The sequence below is a fragment of the Anastrepha ludens genome, chromosome 2, assembly GCF_028408465.1.
Source record: "Anastrepha ludens isolate Willacy chromosome 2, idAnaLude1.1, whole genome shotgun sequence".
Lineage (NCBI taxonomy): Eukaryota > Metazoa > Arthropoda > Insecta > Diptera > Tephritidae > Anastrepha > Anastrepha ludens.
Genome location: NC_071498.1, coordinates 17,213,562 through 17,234,127, shown reverse-complemented (window position 1 = coordinate 17,234,127; position 20,566 = coordinate 17,213,562). Strand labels below are relative to the sequence as shown.

At 35.1% G+C, this 20,566-nt stretch overlaps 4 protein-coding genes across 11 annotated transcripts; 2 read left to right on the top strand and 2 right to left on the bottom strand.

The window, feature by feature from the left end:
• Positions 1 to 51: 51 nt before the first annotated feature.
• On the bottom strand, positions 52 to 1,985 carry LOC128863837 (2-oxoisovalerate dehydrogenase subunit alpha, mitochondrial). The gene is made up of 5 exons (XM_054103210.1): positions 1,661 to 1,985; positions 1,060 to 1,594; positions 817 to 982; positions 555 to 758; positions 52 to 476 (listed from the first exon to the last, which is right to left on the bottom strand). Exons 1-5 carry the CDS (start codon positions 1,736 to 1,738, stop codon positions 134 to 136), a joined length of 1,326 nt encoding a protein of 441 aa, XP_053959185.1. The 5' UTR covers positions 1,739 to 1,985; the 3' UTR covers positions 52 to 133.
• Positions 1,986 to 4,643: 2,658 nt separating this feature from the next.
• On the top strand, positions 4,644 to 6,952 carry LOC128863818 (probable tRNA (uracil-O(2)-)-methyltransferase). Its single transcript, XM_054103187.1, has 3 exons — positions 4,644 to 5,028; positions 5,085 to 5,392; positions 5,456 to 6,952. Exons 1-3 carry the CDS (start codon positions 4,680 to 4,682, stop codon positions 6,548 to 6,550), a joined length of 1,752 nt encoding a protein of 583 aa, XP_053959162.1. The 5' UTR covers positions 4,644 to 4,679; the 3' UTR covers positions 6,551 to 6,952.
• On the bottom strand, positions 6,584 to 8,499 carry LOC128863828 (RNA-binding protein with serine-rich domain 1). The gene is made up of 3 exons (XM_054103199.1): positions 8,362 to 8,499; positions 8,105 to 8,278; positions 6,584 to 8,050 (listed from the first exon to the last, which is right to left on the bottom strand). Coding segments are annotated over exons 1-3 (1,206 nt in total). The 5' UTR covers positions 8,364 to 8,499; the 3' UTR covers positions 6,584 to 7,020.
• Positions 8,500 to 11,466: 2,967 nt separating this feature from the next.
• On the top strand, positions 11,467 to 20,133 carry LOC128863774 (uncharacterized). Of its 8 annotated transcripts, XM_054103124.1 has the most exons (7): positions 11,467 to 11,685; positions 11,750 to 11,809; positions 18,271 to 18,662; positions 18,894 to 19,053; positions 19,138 to 19,434; positions 19,502 to 19,718; positions 19,792 to 20,133. In XM_054103124.1, the coding sequence occupies exons 3-7, from the start codon at positions 18,295 to 18,297 to the stop codon at positions 19,995 to 19,997; spliced, it is 1,248 nt and encodes a 415-aa protein (XP_053959099.1). In that variant the 5' UTR covers positions 11,467 to 11,685; positions 11,750 to 11,809; positions 18,271 to 18,294; the 3' UTR covers positions 19,998 to 20,133. The 8 variants fall into 8 exon arrangements, with proteins under 8 accessions (XP_053959099.1, XP_053959116.1, XP_053959124.1 ...); XM_054103141.1 differs by lacking the exon at positions 11,750 to 11,809; XM_054103149.1 differs by lacking the exon at positions 11,750 to 11,809 and having other exon boundaries at positions 11,467 to 11,693.
• Positions 20,134 to 20,566: the final 433 nt, after the last annotated feature.

The following is a 20,566-nucleotide window of genomic DNA, read 5'->3' as shown; positions in this document are numbered from 1 at the left end:
ACTAGACGTTTATAAGCCAGTAAGCTTCGAATAACTTCCTTAAAATTAATAAATGCACCTTTCTTAGTCTTATAAGTTGTACCAAAACCTGTATGACTGCGGGAGAAACCCGGTATCCAGTAAAAAAATTCGTTTAAACTTTAAAGCTCTTCACCGGATAGTGGTCCTTATGTTTGTTAATATGTTCTTCCAATTCCTTCATTTGCTCGGTCAAATTTGCAGGCATTTCAGAATAAACTCCTTCAAACATTTCTTTCCAGTTCGGTTTAGGTTTCTTCTCTGACACACCAATTTGTTTTAAAACTTTTTTACGTACATCTTTTACAAACTCCTTTTCTTCGGACTCGTTGAACCAGCCCTTTCGAACCATGTAACTCTTCAACTTAGATATCGGATGTTCCACTGAGTTCCATACTTCAATTTCTTCGGCAGATCTATAAGCTGTACTGTCGTCTGATGTTGAATGATGTCCAACGCTGTAAACAAAAAATAAAAAAACAAATCTTATTTCTCTGTTTTATATGAATAAAAAATGAGCACAGCCAATAGCCCACCGATAAGCCATAGCCTCGAAAATAACGGGTTTGTTTTCTCGAATTACATATTCACGCGCCAACTTCATGGCATTGTAAACAGCGAACACATCTGTCCCATCCACTCGAATGGTTGCCATGCCATATCCATGACCACGCGCAGCGATTCCGTCGCCGTTATATTGTTCGTGCGAAGGGGTGGAAATTGCGAATCCGTTGTTACGGCTGAAATTATTGGTTTTTTGATCAAATAAATCAAATAAAAAATGATTTGTTGTAATACCAAAAAAATATAACTGGACATTTGAGCGTTGCTGCGAAGTTAAATGCCGCGTGGGCATCACCTTCAGAGGCCGCTCCTTCTCCAAAGTAGCACACAACGCACGCATCGTTGTTTGGGCGTAACTTCATCGCATAGGCAGCACCTACCGCTTGAGGCATCTGTGTCGCTGTATAATTTATGTTAAATAAGATATGTGTAATATTTCATTCGAAAATTATATAGTCCAAAGTGCATACAACATACATAACGGGCTGGAAATAGTTACAAAGTTTAGGTCTTTGCTGCCGTAATGAACTGGCATTTGCTTGCCACGCCCGATATCATCACAGTTACCATAGCACTGATCAACGAATTGGTCGATGCGGAAACCTCGCCAAACCAATACACCAGCTTCGCGATATTGGCCATAGATCAAATCCCGCATTTCTAATGCAGCTGCACTTCCAATATGCGTTGCCTCCTCACCAAAATTTGTCATATAAAATGAAATGCGCCCCTGTCGCTGGGATTCGTAGAGAATTTTGTCCATAGTATTTAGCAAAATCATGTCATTGAACATCTTCTGCACGACTTCCTTACTTAGTTGAGGATCTTGCGATTCATCAGCAATAAGGCCATCTCTATCCATGACGCGATAAATAGGCACATTTTCATAGTCAGTGTGCAACAATAATTTTAATTCTGATACGAAAGGTGCTTTAGCGCCTGGAAATTGTGAGGGGTCATCAGCTGGCACCGTACTACTACATCTATACTGAATAGATGGCTGAGCTGTAATCTGCGTTAAAAGGTGTTATTTCTTATCAATGAGCGACTTTCGGAGTCCACAACAAGTTTGACTTACTGTTCGAAGAATTTGTTGCTGCCATTTAATGCTACAGGTGCGCGTAGCACATCTCAGTGTATGTCGGATAAAGGACATGCCGGGGGAATATTTACTAAACTACAGTGAAAAATGAGCAAAGTGTTGACTAGGTGCACTATGATAATTCATGTGATTACATAAGGGACATCTGAGTAAATTGCCAGTTCACAATGGTGGATGAATTTTGAAATTTGGATACATACATACAAATTGTTGTTTTGAAATGTTAAATGGATAAATTTAATGGCTCCGACCCCATATGTTCTCCCATCACTTCTTTTGAGAGAAATATTACGAATTTTTCAATGAAATTCACAGGAGATGTTCACTTCGTGCTTATTTGGGGAAATCCCCATTTGTTCTCCCGCCCCTTTTAAAAAAAGGGGTATAAGGGGGGGTAGAGGGGGTATTCTACTATCCAAAAGTGAAAACCTCACTGGCCGGAGGCTTATAGTTTTTAAGTTATTTGAGTTTAAAAATTGTAAAATTGACCAAGAATCCTCCTATTTTGGTTACTACAACCAGCCGAAGTGCTGCCAGACATCGTATAAATAAACAATTTTAGAAGATAATAAATGACTAGAAATACAAAATTTTACAAATTATTTCTATATTATATACGTCTATTCATATATATATATATATATATGCTAAATATATATATATATATAGGTATATTTATGGATATATGTATATATTTATAAACATATATATATGATATATATATTTTTAATTCCAAATTTTCACTATATGATGAATATATGATATATATATATACATATATATATTTAAAAAAAAAAGAAAAAAAAGCGCCGCAGGCGAAAATTTGCGATTTTTAATTCCAAATTTTCCCTATATTATGAATATATGATATATATATATACATATATATATTTAAAAAAAAAAGAAAAAAAAGCGCCGCAGGCGAAAATTTGGAATAAAAAATCGCGCGATTTTTAATTCCAAGGTTTCCCTATATTATACATATATATATTTAAAAAAAAAAGAAAAAAAAGCGCCGCAGGCGAAAATTTGGAATAAAAAATCGCGCGATTTTTAATTCCAAATTTTCCCTATATTATTAATATATTATATATATTCTTTTTTATATATTAAATATCTATATATAAAAAAGAATAATTAAAACATTTTGCGTAAAACTTTCTTCTTCGTAGGCGGCCTTCGGCCGCACTGCAAAAAAATCACCCTTAATAGTCAAACACCGTCTCCGCTGCACATAGGAGTTTTACGTGAAGCGGAACTGTATTTCGAAAATCATATCGATATTGTATTTATGAACTCAATATATACACCTTAGAGGTTGTAAACCCCCATTCCTTCATTATTCTAACAGAAAAGAGTGTGTGGAAATTATGTTCCTATGTTGCTTCGTTTTCAATCGCATTCTATTATTTTTTTTTTATTTTTTGCTTCTGGCAGCACTCCATTCAGCCATGCTTTTCAGTTATTGTAAATTTAGCTGGCATATTTGGAGTTAGCAACTTAAAAATGCAATATAAATGGTTAATTTGTGGTATAAATAAATAAAAAGAGTTAAAAACGTATGTGTATGTTAATATAGTTTCAATATTTATTAAAATAAATGTGATAAATGCACTTATTCTATCAAAATTTGGTGAAGATAAAAGACAAACTTTATCAACAAATAACTTAAAAACTATTATTAACAGAATAGTGTTGGTGCTAGTTTTAGCAAAATAAGCACGAAGTGAACATCTCCTGTGAATTTCATTGAAAAATTCGTAATATTTCTCTCAAAAGAAGTGATGGGAGAACACATGGGGTCGGAGCCGCTTATTTTGCTAAAACTAGCACCAACACTATTCTGTTAATAATAATTTTTAAGTTATTTGTTGATAAAGTTTGTCTTTTATCTTCACCAAATTTTGATAGAATAAGTGCATTTATCACATTTATTTTAATAAATATTGAAACTATATTAACATACACACACGTTTTTAACTCTTTTTATTTATTTATACCACAAATTAACCATTTATATTATATAAAAATCGCTCGATTTTTTATTCCAAATTTTCGCCTGCGGCGCTTTTTTTTTCTTTTTTTTTAAATATATATATGTATAATATTGTGAAAATTTGGAATTAAAAATCGCGCGATTTTTTATTCCAAATTTTCGCCTGCGGCGCTTTTTTTTCTTTTTTTTTAAATATATATATGTATATATATATATCATATATTCATAATATAGGGAAAATTTGGAATTAAAAATCGCGCGATTTTTTATTCCAAATTTTCGCCTGCGGCGCTTTTTTTTCTTTTTTTTTAAATATATATATGTATAATATAGTGAAAATTTGGAATTAAAAATCGCGCGATTTTTTATTCCAAATTTTAGCCTGCGGCGCTTTTTTTTCTTTTTTTTTAAATATATATATGTATAATATAGTGAAAATTTGGAATTAAAAATCGCGCGATTTTTTATTCCAAATTTTCGCCTGCGGCGCTTTTTTTTCTTTTTTTTTAAATATATATATGTATATATATATATCATATATTCATAATATAGTGAAAATGTGGAATTAAAAATATATATATCATATATATATATATATATATATATATATGAATAGACGTATATCATATAGAAATAATTTGTAAAATTTTGTATTTCTAGTCATTTATTATCTTCTAAAATTGTTTATTTATACGATGTCTGGCAGCACTTCGGCTGGTTGTAGTAACCAAAATAGGAGGATTCTTGGTCAATTTTACAATTTTTAAACTCAAATAACTTAAAAACTATAAGCCTCCGGCCAGTGAGGTTTTCACTTTTGGATAGTAGAATACCCCCTCTACCCCCCCCTTATACCCCTTTTTTTAAAAGGGGCGGGAGAACAAATGGGGATTTCCCCCCTTAAAAAAAAAAAAACTCATTCACAATATATAAGCCGATCAGCTGTTTTTTGCCAACAACTGTTTGTATGTGTGTAGCCAACTTCGAACATCGTTAAAAATGGACGGCGACCTTGCGGAGAAGCAATTTTGGACCGGTTTGCTGATATTAATTCGAAATTATCATGCAATTAACAGAAAAATATTTGCTTGTATAATAAGTAAAGTGCTCCAAGTAGATCACGGAATTGAAAAATTCTGTGAAAAAGACTATCAGTTGCAAGATATAGGGAAATTTTGTCATCATGCCGAGGATGCGGTCCATGAAATCACGGAAGCTGATATGGAGTCAGTTCTTCATAAGATGGGAACGTCAGAACGTGATCTTAGGGAATGTGAAGGATTACTAGTTTTTTTCAAGTTTCTGACAAAAAAAATGCACAAGAATATCGATGCCGTGGGTAAAATAGGTATGCCAATTTACTTTTCTTTTTTGAAAAGATTTTCAATATAACCATTTGATTAGATTTTGTTAACAAAACGTATACATGTGAATTCCACTACGAGGGTTTGGATAATTTTTCAGTTAAGTTTGTGAACGGCAAACTATTAGTCAATACGCACAGTCGTCGTGATATATCCGACAAAAGCGAAGGATGGAGTCACTTCGTACTGAAACCAAAACTATTAAAGTGGTGCACAAATCCAAGTGTGAATGCCTCCGGCTGTGCTGAGGTCACGAAATACGCCAGATCCCTGCAATTAGTGGACTTGGAAAGTTACAATGAACTTTACAAAATGCTCAAATCCAAATATGCTGCAAAAGCACTTGAAGTAAGAAAATCGGATATGAATTACAATGCTTACCTAACTAAACAATTACATATATATTTCTAGTGTTGGAACACGGCAAACGAATCTACCGATCCTCTGAAGTTCATTTACGAAGACTTGGCAATAGCTGCGTATTTAATTTGCCTATGGCAACGTTTTGGTGCACCAAACGGGTTTGCTGATTTGGGATGTGGGAATGGTTTATTAGTATATTTACTATCAGAAGAAGGGTTCAATGGTTATGGCTACGATGTGAGAGCACGCAAAATTTGGTCCTGTTATCCAAAAACAACCAGACTAATGGAGGAAACAATTGAACCGCATAAATTTAGGTTGCCTGAAGATGTAGATTGGCTGATCGGTAATCACTCGGATGAACTTTCTCCATGGATTCCTGTTTTAGCTGCCACTAGTGGCTACCAAATGCGCTACTTTCTTCTTCCTTGTTGTGCCTACGAGCTATCCGGTGCAAAGTTTAAACGTCGCAAAACGAGTATTAGTGTATACCAAGATTTTTACGCTTATTTACAAATTATTTCGCAAAAATGTGGGTATGCAACGCTGAAAGATCGTTTAAAAATTCCCAGTACAAAGCGCTTAGCTTTGATAGGAATTGAGCGCACACAGTCACAGGACGAATACGGGAGAATTCTAGAGGAAATAACAGAGTTTGTCAAGCAGGAACAACTGAAATTTGGAAATATCTCATCAAGTTCGGAAGTTAAATTGCGTGACAGACATGAAGCAGTGCGCAACTGCACTCAAATAGATAAGAATATTATAGATTCATTAGTTTTGAAAATATTTCATCGGCTTTTGTCTGACCCAGACAAGAAAACATTTGTCGACAATGGGAATGGTAATAAGTGGCGGACGGGGATCCGTTTACGTATGTGTGAGATTGTCCAGAATTTAGATAGTGGTGACTTGCGAAATATTAAAGCCGAATGCGGTGGCATAAAAACTTTACTTCGAAACAAGCATGAAATATTTGAGTTTCTAGGGAAAGACTTTGTCGGAATAAAAAAACCACAAGTCCACAATCTATCTAAAGCGAAGGCTAAGAAACAAACTGTCAAAAAACGTGCTTGCTTCTTTCATCTACATCACCCGGATGGATGCCCCCTTTCGGCCGAGCAATGCACGTTTATACATTAAGCAGCTTTGTGTACTAAATAAGAAAGTAGAAGGTACAATTTTATTTAAATAAGTTTTTAATCAAAGTTTTAACTCCTGGTCTACTATATACATAAATCTGATGTACTTTTTAAGAAACGACTTATGCATTTACAAATGGTATATAGCAGCAATATTACATTTCCTGCATTAACTTCATTTTTAAAAGCGCCTTAAGTTATTAACGTTGCAGGTGTAAATCTGATATAATTTTTAATGTTTAAGAAAATTGTTTGCATGTATTCTTGAAATTCAAAGCAGAATACCACAATTTCGCATGTACGTGATTTCAATACTTGTATTATCATTACGTCTAAAATACAAAGTAACTAAACTTAAATAAAAAGTAGAACAAGATATAATCAAGTAATGGATTCATCTCAATTTGCTGTTTAGTATTTTCTTTAAAACTTTCATTGGTCGCTTTTCTGTCATATTGTTGCCAATCATAGTTAACGTGAACTGTCCGAGCTATTGCTACGTCGACGCCGACGAATAGGGGAACGAGATCGACGGCGTGGTGAACGTCTTCCACGGGGAGGTGACCGCCTTCCACGATTATTGAATCTGTTGAACATCGGCGGTGAACGCCAGCGACCAGCCGGACGTCGCATTATGGGTGAGGGACGTCTGGCAGGGGGACGTATTTTAGGTGTTAGTACCGGTGATACAGTAACTTCTTGTCCGTCAATTTGGCCGCCATCCATTTGCTTCATAGCCGCTTCGCATTCCTCGGGTGTACCATACTCAACATATGCAATGCCGCGTCCAAAGGAAGGGTGATAGCGATCCGTGGGGAACTCGACGTTTTTGACCTCTCCAAAGCAACTGAAAATTTCTACTACATGTTCTTTGGTCACGTTGCGCGTTAATCTGCCAACATGAATGCGTGTAGGTTTCGGAGTGACCGACCGCGAGCGGGTGCGATCACGTCGTTTGGCCTGCGGGCTGCGTTCACCCGAACTTCGTCCTCTGCGACGCGGGGATCGTGATCCCGAGCGTGACCGAGTCCGCCGATCGCGATCACGTTCTTTCGAACGTTCCCGTTTGGCATTTGTTACTTCTCCGCCGCCGCCACCAACACCACCACCACGCTCGTTCGATGTGCGGCGTGCACGATCACGTTCCTTGGATCGTGAGCGGGTACGTGATCGCCGACGGTCACGCTCATTACGCTCTCTGTCTCTATCACGATCGCGCTCATTGCGATCACGGTCGCGTTCACGCTCACGATCTTTGGAGCGGGAATTGGCCTTACGTACCTTGCTAGTGGCACGAGGTGATTTTGAGCGACGCGGCGAGCGCGACCCACTTTTGCGCGCTGTGGTAGAGTTGCCTCCAGCACCACGGCGTCGATTGTTTGCACTGCGATCAGAATCGCTTGAAGATGATGAAGACGAAGAAGATGAACCACTGGAGCTAGACGAACTAGACCGTGATCCAGATCCTGAAGTACTACGTGATGAACTGCTATCTGACGAACTGCAAGAAAACAAATAGTAATATAAAAAATATATATTTGCATAAAACACTCACCTGCCACTGCTATCGCTGCTGGAGGACGCGGAGCCACGTCTTCTACGATCACGTTCTCGGCCACGGTTCGAATTTGACGACGAGCTTACTTTTGGCTTCACGTCTTTTGCCGATGATTCTTTGCCTTCCTTCCCATCTTTTTCCGCCTCAGCAGTTGGCGAGCGTTCATGAGCCCTGTTTATATCATACGAACGTTATAAATTAATAATTTTTTTTTACTTCTAACAAATACGGATAAAATTATCTGTTGTACTTACATATTTATGTCTGTTCAACTAATTGTTTTTATTAATATTGTCTATTATTTTAAGAAGCACGAAACAGACGAAAATTTTCATTAAAATGGCCACAATTTCGCGTTTGTTTGACGTTTTCTGTAACCGGTATGAGTAGAAAAGAGACAACTGTAGCCTAGGATTCGAACACGTGCTGTGGCATTGCCAGGCGTCTTTCATCAATAGAATTTTTATAATTTTATCCAACTACACACGGTATATCGAATACTACAGGTGGCGCTTACTGAAAGATGCTACTTTCACGTATTTGGCAATCGGTTGACCGCATCACGTGAAATTATCAAAACAAATAAACAAAAAGAAAAGAAATTACTTGTTTGTAAATACATAGTGAAATAATCATTTTTTGTTTGCATGTAAAGAAGAAACACAATGAAAGGGCACTAGGCACTAAACCATTTTTTTTTTGTTTTGGTGTTTTAATTTTCAAAAAACACTAAATGTAGTGCCTAAAGCCCCAAGCCGTCAACTATGGGTAAATGGCAAGTATAATAGAATGCTAAATGCGTCCTCATAAGTACCGTAACGTCAGTACAAAAAAGAAACAAAATAAAAAAAGGAAGCGTAAGCGAGAGTGAGTGGAAAGCCAAATTTCTTTAATTTCTATACTGATGACACTCAATTGCCAAATTCGCCGAAAATAAAATAGCGGTTTTCGGAAGTGTCACCTACGTTATCTACGTGGTAGCTAAATGGCAATTTTTCTTTACGCGTTTGAAGCGCTTTAAAGTTTCGAATCGCGCGATTTTCAAACGTGATAAACGAATTTAATTTATTTATTCAGAACAAACAAAAACGGACAAATATGTCAAAATAAACCAATTTTTTTTTTTTGTTTTTGACAGATCTTTTTGTACTTTCGGAAAAGAAAAGAACAGAAAATAAATAAACCATTGTGCGCAATATTCAAATTACCAATAAACTAATTAGTGAATATTTTGATTTTCAAAAAAAAAAAAAAAATACCAGTCTAACGGTTAGACACGATAGAAGTGAAACCGTCCGTAAAACAAACTGAGAGAGAATGAGACGAAAGCAACATTAGGAGCGGGATAATTATAGGTTCATTATAATATTGCTATAAAGTTCATATTTTATTTTCTTCATTTTATTATTATCCTCAATGTTTTCAATTTCAAGAAATGATACGAGTGGCTTATGATAGCTAAAATATAATACAAATGCTTTGGTTTCGATGTTGTCAACACATCTTTGAAATACCGCGTCAATTGTTGTTTTTGATCGTATTGTCGATTCAGTGCGATTGTTACACATTTTTAAATTGAATGTTGTATTGAGAAAGTCAATTAAAGGGACCGCTGGGTCCAATGCAAAATTTACGTTAAAATCATTGGAACTTTATCGTAATCTTTTCTAAGTATTCGCGATACTTCTGGTGTATACTTTATTAAATTTTCGGGAATGAATTCCGTGATGCTATTTTTTTTTTCTGTCGATATTCACGACTCTTTTCTGGATTATTTTTCGGCATAATTCCGGTAAATATTTAAAAATGAAAATATTTACGAATATAAAAATACGGACGCAATACAGCACACACGGTTGCTATTATGAGCGTCGTAACGCGTATATTACACAGACGTACTAACATACACACAAACATTCGTAGGACGCTTGGTCTAAGCAAGTATTAGGTAGTGTAGTATAGGTATACATAATGCCTTCTCGCTCACCGTGACTCCGTAATACGCAGGCGCGTACACATACGTACTAGCATACATACAAACATACATACGTATGACGCTTGAACTAAACACCAAAGCAAGTAATAGGCAGTGTAGTATACATACTACAATACTCACAATACTAGCGTGGCTCAGCAGTACGCAGCCACACACACATACGTATATGTCTCTTTTTAGTGTCGCTTTTTCGTTTCATCGAGTCTCAAATCACTCCCAACGATTCTAAAGAAGTTTTCACTTCAAAAAGTAAAATAAATAATTGGCGCGTACACTTCTCTAGGTGTTTGACCGAGCCCCTCCTCCTATTTGTGGCGTGCGTTTTGAAGTTGTTTCACAAATGGAGGGACCTACAGTTTTAAGTCGACACCAAACGGCAAATGTTTTTTTATGAGAATCTTTTTTTATGGCAGAAATACACTCGGAGGTTTGCCATTGCCTGCCGAGGGGCGACCCCTATTAGAAAAGGCTTTTTCTATCATTTTACTCCTTCATGCACCTAGATTCTGACCTACGCACTTCCGAATAGTAGTAACGCACGAATTCGTTCTGCTACAGCGGATACTGTTAATTAAACATTGATAATAAAACCTCCAATTACAGCTTTTTCCTTGCTTTCGATTATTCTTCCCCTTTTTTTCGTTTGTTTTGTTTCTGCACTGCGTCGCGTGCTGCGATGGCACAATCTTGTACTTTATCACGCCTACCTTGCAGGTTTTAAGCCAGCCATCTCGATATACCGCATTAGTAAATTCGGTATTCGAAAAATTTTACAAAAACAATATAAATGGAATTTCCGAATTCAGCGCTCGCTCGAAATACCCTTAATAACTTGTGATAAAAAATTTAATGCTTTCTTTAAATGTGCATTGATTAGTTATGTTATTTATTTTTATTTTTTTAATTTTTTATTATTATTTTAATTTTTTATTTATTTTTTATTATTTATAATTAATGTTTGTATAAAGTAACAGGGAATATACCGACTAAAAATTAAATAAACAAGATTTTGATTATACGAATATGAACTATTAACTGCATCTTACATTAATTGAAAAAAATTCTGTTCATAAACATGTAAGCTAATTTTTTCAAATTCAAGATCGATTTTACTTTATCTCAAATCGCATTATTTCAAATATATATTTATTTATAAAATTATGACAAAAAACAAAGAAAACACTTTTTACACCAAAAGTTAAGCCCATACATATGCCAATAGTAAACTATTTTTATCAAAAATTTATTTTAAATATGCATTTATTACGTTAAATACGATTTGGTGGCAAAATGAGAGTTATTTTGGAACATAAATTTTATAATATTTTTCTGTTCCCTAATCGGTCTAAATCCTGCCCGTACCGTCCGCCACCATGAATGTTGCTTTATATATGCAACAATATGTGAATCATTCATCACCTGGACGCTACTAGCCATGATTATTATCAGTATGGCGGTAAGCACCAGACCGGCGGCATTGCTAATCGGTATAAACCTTTTGTAAAAACTGCCAAAGTAATGCTGTATTTGTTTCAATCAGTACGAATTGAGTCACAGCCAAGTAAACAGGGCTAACATTGCGGTAATGTGGTAAAGTGGTAATACAAAAGCACAGTGCTTTAATTCTTCAACCACTCCCTATTTAGTTTCAGTATTTATTTGTTGCTGTGAAGAGAGTGGAAAAAGTGTTTTAGACACAAAACATTGTAAGCTCATTCTTACATATTTTGTATGCGTATAAATGTTTTTAATACTATAGATTATAAGTGAAAACTAATTTCGTGACTCCATTTATTATTCCATTATTGCGTCGTTGTCATCAGCGTAATTTTCGAACGGCGCCACTGATAGTGTTTTATCTATTTGAACGAGGCGATGAATGCACGTATTAAAAAACGAAATATGTAAAATAAATTATGGTGTAATGATGTAATGATACTGGCTCCGTTCACATTTTTTTTTTTGTTCAGTGAAGAATTAGCCTGTAACTAAAATTGTGAGAATTTTATAATATTTGATTTCAAAAAAAGAAACATCCAAACTAAAAAATGTTCATGTATACGATTCGAAGAATTTAAAAAATAAAAATTGCAATTTCTAGTTATGCTTTACTCAGTTTAGTTGCACACTTTTCTGGTATTAACTTATGTATGTACAGGGTCCGGCACTCAAATGTTAACCAACTTCAGACCGCTCGCGCAGCTGGTGCATGGGCATCAGCTGTCTGTGAGTTGGCTAAATAATAGTCTAGAGCATTGTTTACAAGTACGCGGAAGCATTTTGCCGAGAGTAAACGCGAAAAAAGAAAATCGGTAATGGATTTCAAACGTAATAGTGAGATTGCATTATATTTGGCTGGAATATCGAGCGAAAGTAAATTAATTCTTAATTAGGTATTATTTTCACACATTTATTACTTTAAATTTAATAAATTTCCAAACTAAACAACATGTATGGCTGTTGTTGTTGTTGTAGCAGCATAAACATACCCCATACTTACATACGGGGAATGCTGCTGAAGTGACAGTCCTTGGCCAGATATAAATCCGGGTCGTTTCGGTAACGTAGAACCGACTAAATGTATGGCCCTTTTAATTGGTTACACTTGGAGTACGGGACTGATGATATGTACGTGATTGGTTTCTGTGATTTCAGTAACATAGCCTTACTTTTGGAGCAGGCCCATTCTAGTAATGCCTTTAAAGTTATTAAAAATAGGATTAAGTAAGGAGTTTCCGTTCTACTTTTTCCAATTAGCAACACTTTTCGATACGAGTGAAGTTGGATTTAAAACAGTTCTCACATGGGTAAGAGTTCCTCAATAAGTAAGCGAAATGCAAGTGCTGCTTTGAAGTTATTGACACTTTTGAAAATAATAGTTTTATATGAAATATTTTGAACTCAGCAAGGAATTATGATTATTTAAAAAAAAAAAAATGCTCAAAATCAAGGTAATTATTCAACCACATAAAACATTTCACGAGGGATTATTCCATTCGCCCGAAAGGAAAATATGTATTGAGAATTTCCTCCAAAATAAATTTTACTTTAAATTATTAGAACATAAGAATATCAACTCTACATGAAAAGTTGAAAATTATTAATTATAGTGGATTTATTAATAATTTTGAAAACACAAAAAATTTAAATGCTTTCAATTGCGAGTTTTGCTTGAGGAAGAGCAACATGCAGAACATTGGGCAATAAGGAGACAGCCGAGATACAACTCTAATCCTTTGGAGCTACCTGAAGCAAGCATAACACAATTTATTGCTTGTGTATATATTAAGCAACTTGAATATTTGTTGCACAAATGGAGGTTTCATGCCGACTCCGAACGGCAGATATTTTTTATGAGGAGGTTTTTCTTTGTAGAAATACTTACACTCGGAGGTTTGTCATTGCCTGCCGATGGTCGACCGCTATTATTGGGAGGTTGAATTAGTTTTAAAGGTGACACACAGATGGCGCTATTTATCACTTGTCTTTTCGCTGAAGTACAAACAACGCAGTGTTTTCGTGCTCCGAGTATGTCAACTTTCGTGCCGTCGAAACGCAATTTGCTGAGATTCGAACTTACGTTCTCTCTGAATTCCGAATGGTAATCACGAACCAAACATTCGGTTATGGCGGCCGAATTTTTGTTTATATATTTGGTTGATATTTGGTTTTTACAGTCATTAATTTCAATGTGCTTATTATTATTCCTTAAAGTTGCAACTTTCATTCAAAAAAAATTTGGAGACTATAGTTTTTGAGATATGGCTGGTTTAGTAGCTACGCGTGCCGCTAGGCACGACGAATAGCTCCTTCTTTTAACGCGTACGTTTTCGTCCGTTACTGAAACTATAAGTACATATCTGAATTTAGCCATCGTGCCTGTTTAATTTCATTTTCACACAGTTTTCAGAAAATTTTGAAGTGACAGTCCAAAGCCGGATATAACCCGGTCGTCCTGTTAGTTGTCGTACTGCGTTACTCAGGGAGCGGAAAATGTGATTATGCTATTCTCACACGTATGTGTGCATACATTTGGGATTCCGTTAAATAACTTACCTCGACTAAGGACTCTATATCTGTAAAGCACTAATTTTCTGCACAGCTCACCTTTAATTCAATAAAAATTTAACTAAAATATAGGAATTTAAATCAAAATGTATGGATCTAAAAGCAAAACCTGTTAAATCAAGCATTCGCCAAAAGTCGTCTTATGTATATATGTATGTACATAAATATGTATATACGCGTACATTGAGGCTCATTATTGCTTAAATTGAATGTGCGATATTACAGTTGGAATGAATAACTCTACCTATGTACATATATCGGTAGGTCAGTCATTTGGTCTGCTAAGCATACGCGTTCGCTCAGCCGTAACTTTTCTGCTCTCTCGAAATGGTGCATACATGTACACACATATGTACGTATTGATATAGTAAATATATTATAAATCATTTTTATTTGTAACTACGAGAGTTTCCATATTCTATATGGCAGATTTCGTATTCGATAAAGAAAAGGTGATAGCCAGTTACAGGCTGGTAGCATACATACTGTAACAAGAAATAGGTAAAGTAACAGAATTATTTTTAACTCATCTTGTTTGAGAAAATAGCCTGCAGTCAAACCCATAACTTATGAATTACATTGCTACAATTTCGTTGTACAGCTGAAGTAGTTCATCTTCTATATTTTTCCAATATATTTTTCTAGCAACATAACAGTAAAGTACAAGTAACTAATGAAAGTCTCAAAATTATTTTACTATGAATTAAAATATTACACAGTGTTTCTAATCTTTACATTTGTTATTCGATTTAATATGATTTTATTTTTCAAAATTATATTGTACTTTTCTTGAAATTTACATTTTAATTGTGATAATGAATACCATTTTGCCTCCTATTTAAATACTCTGTTGTCTTATAGTTTCTCGTTTGATTGATTGCAAGTACAACCCTTGAAATAATGATAAATTGGATTTTTAGCTTTTGATTTTTTCGCGTTTCAATGTTTTCTTTCTCGTTATGATTTCTCTTTTATTTCTTATTCGCTATTCAAAACAATTTTAATTGAACGAACATTTCGTTGACCTTACTATCTAGTTTTTAATACACATTACACATATGTAAAAAAACGTAAAGTGTCTTTCAAAGGACGCGCCAAGATGTTGTTTTGAAATAAAGCTTGTAAAAATTTAGGTTCTTTCAGGTTTCACTACTTTTATTCAAAACACGGCTCTTAACAATTGCATCATTTAAGGGGGAGCGCCACTGTGAAAATTCAAAAAAATTGATTTTTTTTTGCATAAATTGTTAGTATAACTACTCAAGAAAATGTGGTAAAAATTTTAAAGCGAAATTCGCTTTATTCCCGATGCTATGTGCACTTAAGTGAGCGCCCGTCGGTTCAGCCCCGTAACGTTTACGATACGATGCTTTATTTCAAACGCGTTTTTCTCGAAACGACTTTTTTTGATACGGTGGCACCGATTTCTCGAAGACTAATGAACCACTTTTAATTTTATTATTGTATAACTAACAAAATTTAGGTATATCTGGCTGATCTGAATAGATTTCACATAGGTAGGTAGGCCGTCGTAGCCGAATGGGTTGGTGCGTGATTACCATTCGGAATTCACAGAGAGATCGTTGGTTCGAATCTCGGTGAAAGCAAAATTAATAAAACAAACATTTTTCTAATAGCGGTCGCCCCTCGGCAGGCAATGGCAAACCTCCGAGTGTATTTCTGCCATGAAAAAGCTCCTCATAAAAATATCTGCCGTTCGGAGTAGGCTTGAAACTGTAGGTCCCTCCATTTGTGGAACAACATCAAGACGCGCAGCACAAATAGGAGGAGGAGCTCGGCCAAACACCTAACAGAAGTGTACGCGCCAATTATTTATTTTTAATTTTTATTTTTAGGTAGGTAAGATGGCAAGAGTACCCCAGGTACACTTCAAGTAGCACTTACATGTCGTTTTGATACCATAATGTGGACCACCACCTGTGAAAAGATTAAGAGAAAAAAAAACCGTCTACAGCCATCCAGTGCTGTTGATGTAGTGGAGGAGAGAAAAGGGATCTAGGCTGGAGAATTTCTTCAAGCCATCTCTCAAGCGCCTAGCCAAAAAGTAAACAAGCCAACTCCAAAGTGTAAACGAACATAGAAGCGCACGCAAAAGAAAGACCAAAATAGTGACGTCATGCTTTTTTTTCTAACTTCGAAATGGTCGCTCCTCTTACGTGATCTGTTATAATTGGTTAATGCACAAAATACGTAGACACATAACTTTTTAATATACACAATGATATTAAAAATTAGATGATAAGAATATGAAGATTATTAAAAAAATTATCTACTGTTAAGTATATCTGCCATATCTGCCCGATATAAAAGTTTTTTTGTATTAAATTTAGAAAACTTGGAGAATTTATGTAGAATACATTTTTTTAATTAATAATGTAATACTGTTATTTTTTTTAGCTTTTCTAAGTAAAAAATTACGAAACCTATATCTTCCTTAAGGTGTTCATATCTATTTAAATTTAATAAAAACAAGTAAGGCTACATTCGGTTTTGATACATATACATACAGTCGACTCTCGTTAATTCAAACCTGCGATATCTCGAACTTCTCATTAATTCAAAGGTTTCACGAGTCCCCTACAAAATCATTTATATTTCGAAATATGTCCATACATTTTTATGCACTCGGCAATTCGAACGAAAAAATCATTGCTATGACGCGGTAATTCGAATTCATATGGTCAAACCCTCGACAATCCAAATTTGCAAAGTTTCTTGGTGTGTTGGTAAGAACTTTGAATTTTGGGACTCCCCTGAAAATACCTCTACTGTGCATGGTTGCGAGTTACGCATAAAACATAGGCACATTTTGGCGCACGCTTCCGCACGAATCGCTTCGTTGGTATACAGATTAAAAATTTGTATTAAATATGAGTCTTAAAAAGTATAAATGTTTGACGATTGCTGAAAAGAGGAAATTAATTGGAAAAGTCGAAGGAGGTGAGAAGAAAAGCGATGTTGCAAAAGAATTCAAGATTCCTCTCAGTACTCTCTCAACCATAATAAAGAACACGGAGAAAGTTACTGTTGCTCAAACTGCTGGAGACGGAAAAGAACAACTAAAGATGAGTTTCCTCGTTTGGAAGAAAGCCTGGTCATTTGGCTTAGACAGTGTAGAGGACAAAAAGTATCTATTAGCGTAACTTTGTTAAAGGAAAAAGCAAAAGAGTTCGCGTCTACTCATTGAATGGTACCAGTAGTTGACATCAGCGGTATGAGTTGTTCTGACCATGTTCAAGTGGATGAAGATGTTGCTGTCTCAGGATCACTAACAGGTGGCGAAATTTTATCTGCGACAGATACGAATGAAAAGAGCAACGATGAAGATGAAGACGAGCAAGAGCCTCATTCGATAACTTACAAAAGCTTTTGTCTCCTTAAAAAAATTATTGAAAAGTCTGAGCAATGTGCTTCGGAGCAAACTCGTATAAATGAGTTCTTTTCAAAGATTAATTAATTCAGATTATGAATATGTAAAACATTAACAGTTAAATAAAAACACTTGATAAATAAGTTTTATTTATTTTCTCTCATTTCTTCCCATTTAATATTTCAAACACTCGATAATTCGTAATATTTTAAGAGTCCGTCGAATTTCGAATTAACGAGAGTCGACTTTATTTATAGGCCCTCTTCTATTCGCCACTTCCCCGCTCACTATCTCTATGCTCGATTAACTTGGCGAATTATTTGCATGAGAAAGCAACAAACAATTTATCAAGTAAGATTCGCCGCATGCGAGTATGGCTATACCTCATTAAACTGGTATAACTCACTGCCTTATAAACACGTGTAATTAAAGGCAGCTCTCTTCCCGCGTTGCCAACATATGCTCATTCATACCAGTTGCTTCATCTATTCCTCACTTGCTAACGCTTGCCGAAAAGAAGAGGCCTTATATCTAACACTAACAAATTTTTCGACAAGTTAATCGATCATAGAATGGCAAATAGAAGAGGCCTTCTGTTACTTGCAACCGTTATGTGAACAAAATTATAATACCCTTGGGCATAAATGCGCGGGTATAACAATTGTTATATTTGATAAAGTTAAAATTTAAGTTATATTTTTCTATCAGATTGAATTTATATAAATAAACGAAATGAGCGAAGATTCAGAGGAAGCTCCCATCTGGTTAGACACAACCTACGTGGCGAAGATACTCAACAATTATACGCATAATCAGTTAAATGAAATTATTTTATTTACCAAAGAGCCTGCTACTAAAAAAGGTGAAAACTATGCAAGTTGTATACATCTTATAAAGGTTTCTTATACCACGAAGGCGGACCCGGAAGCCATAAGGAAGGTTACACTGATAGTAAAGTCACGTTTAGAAAATGAATTATTCTCACAAATAGAGGAAGATTTCAATGTGTTTCACCGAGAATCGCAAGTCTACAATATAATAATGGGCAAAGCAGAAGAGCTGTTACGCAATGTCAACGATGCAACACGTTTTGGACCTAAGTGAGTTTATACATACCTACATATCTATTCCTAAGTGGTTTCTTTGTTAGTGTGACATTACTAAAAATAGTTGAAGTTCAAAATATTTGTATTTAATGATCGAATCAGTTTTAAGCTATGCGTTAGAGCTGAAATAGTTCCTAGTTATAGTAGATATAAGATTTGAAAAAACTGCAATTTTATTTGAGTATAAATAAGCGTACATATAAAAATTTGTTTGTGTATACGTAGAGCGATTTATGTGGATGAACGCGTGATAGTACAGGAAGACCTTAAACAGCAAGGTTTTGCAATAGAAGATGTCAAGGTTGGATTGGATTTTGATTGCTGCCGTTTAATTCTAGAGAAATTGGCAAAATTTCATGCAGTTAGCATGGTCCTGTACAGAGAGGTACCTACAACTGAATAACTGTAATAGTACTTTGCGTAATAATCGTTGCTTCTATATTTCATTTTTTTTCTATTGTACTTGTAGAATCCAGACTTATTTCGCCATCATTTGCCAAGTAATGTCTCTGAGCACTCATCGCCCCTCCATGACCTTTATACAAATGCCATTAAGTGTTCGATCGAATATTGTCAAACAAATCCCAAACTTCAACATTATGTACCAAAGTTGAAAATCTTCGGTGAGAAAATTATTCCGAAGATGATAAATGTTTTCAGCCGCAGTCAAACGGACCGTTATCACGTGCTAAACCACGGTGATATGTGGGTGAACAATTTGATGTTTCGAAAGGATGCTGGTGGCAATGTTGTGGAAGTACTGTTCGTAAGTATCAATCGAAAAATTGCAATTGCATAAGTGAGATATACTAATACCATATCTGTCCCTTCAGGTGGATTATCAAGAGGGATTTTATGGTTCCCCAGGCATCGATTGGAATTTTTTCATATTTTCATCGTGGCAAAAGGAAGTGTTCCAAAACCACTTTGAAGACCTGCTGGCTATATATCATGCGACATTGACTGATTTGTTGGATAAATTGAAATATGATCTGCGAATACCAACTATTGAAGATGTGAGAAAGTCTATACTAAATAAAGGATTCCATGGCAAGTGCAACGAATTTTTGCTTAATTGAATTCGGTTACACTATTTATGTGTTTGTGTGTATGTTTTATACAGCTTATTTTGTTTCTAAAGGTCTTGTAACTGCTACTTGTTTACTGCCCATTTTGATCAACGAGAACTCGGACTTAGCGGATCCATTGAATTTTCTTTTGGTTACTGACGAGGCGGTAGAGAATCGGCGAAAAGTTTTTGACAACCCAAAATATGGTGAAAGATTGGAAGTTTATTTGGAATTTTTCGTGAACAATGACATTTTGTAAGAATAAAGACTGCAGTGAGGATTTAAAAAAAAAGTTGTGCAAACATACAAAGTTTACGAGTATATCTGGGCAATTATAAAATCAAGACCCCAAAAAGCGTATTTTTGGTGATCTGAATGCGTTAAACTCAAAACTACCTAACGGACTTTTTTATCGGTTGTCATCAATGGACGGTATGACTAATGAGGAAGATATAAACAAATGTTATATAATATATTAAGATCTTATTTAAATTGGCTGAGATATGACAATGATTGTTGGAAAAAAAAATCATACAGACCTCAGCTATCTCTAGTAAAATAATTTAAAAAGTAAATAAAATATTGCAAGATTGCAAGCATTTCTCGTATATGTCCGGGGAGTATTTATACTGCTACAACAACAATAACAGCAACAACAACATGCCCATATGTTTGATCAGAACAGCTGATTACCATGATTACGGTACGACACCACTAATTGCAGCTTTAACCTTTAATCCAAATTTGCTTTTCATCTTCATAACAGAGTTGCCAGTTATACATATAAAAAATATAATAAAAAGAAAAAAGTGTATTTGCAGGCTTACA

What these genes read in the sequence shown, in the direction of transcription:
- LOC128863837 (XM_054103210.1), bottom strand. Translation starts at nt 1,738, where the DNA reads ATGTCCTTTATCCGACATACACTGAGATGTGCTACGCGCACCTGTAGC. An exon ending in AACTATTTCCAGCCCGTTAT is followed by an intron (nt 983 to 1,059) that starts GTATGTTGTATG and finishes TAAATTATACAG; the next exon opens with CGACACAGATGCCTCAAGCG. An exon ending in TTCGAGGCTATGGCTTATCG is followed by an intron (nt 477 to 554) that starts GTGGGCTATTGG and finishes TTTTGTTTACAG; the next exon opens with CGTTGGACATCATTCAACAT.
- LOC128863774 (XM_054103141.1), top strand. Translation starts at nt 18,295, where the DNA reads ATGAGCGAAGATTCAGAGGAAGCTCCCATCTGGTTAGACACAACCTAC. An exon ending in ATGTTGTGGAAGTACTGTTC is followed by an intron (nt 19,435 to 19,501) that starts GTAAGTATCAAT and finishes CTGTCCCTTCAG; the next exon opens with GTGGATTATCAAGAGGGATT. An exon ending in ACTAAATAAAGGATTCCATG is followed by an intron (nt 19,719 to 19,791) that starts GCAAGTGCAACG and finishes TGTTTTATACAG; the next exon opens with CTTATTTTGTTTCTAAAGGT.
- LOC128863828 (XM_054103199.1), bottom strand. An exon ending in AGCAGCGATAGCAGTGGCAG is followed by an intron (nt 8,051 to 8,104) that starts GTGAGTGTTTTA and finishes GTTTTCTTGCAG; the next exon opens with TTCGTCAGATAGCAGTTCAT.
- LOC128863818 (XM_054103187.1), top strand. Translation starts at nt 4,680, where the DNA reads ATGGACGGCGACCTTGCGGAGAAGCAATTTTGGACCGGTTTGCTGATA. An exon ending in CGATGCCGTGGGTAAAATAG is followed by an intron (nt 5,029 to 5,084) that starts GTATGCCAATTT and finishes CCATTTGATTAG; the next exon opens with ATTTTGTTAACAAAACGTAT. An exon ending in ATGCTGCAAAAGCACTTGAA is followed by an intron (nt 5,393 to 5,455) that starts GTAAGAAAATCG and finishes ATATATTTCTAG; the next exon opens with TGTTGGAACACGGCAAACGA.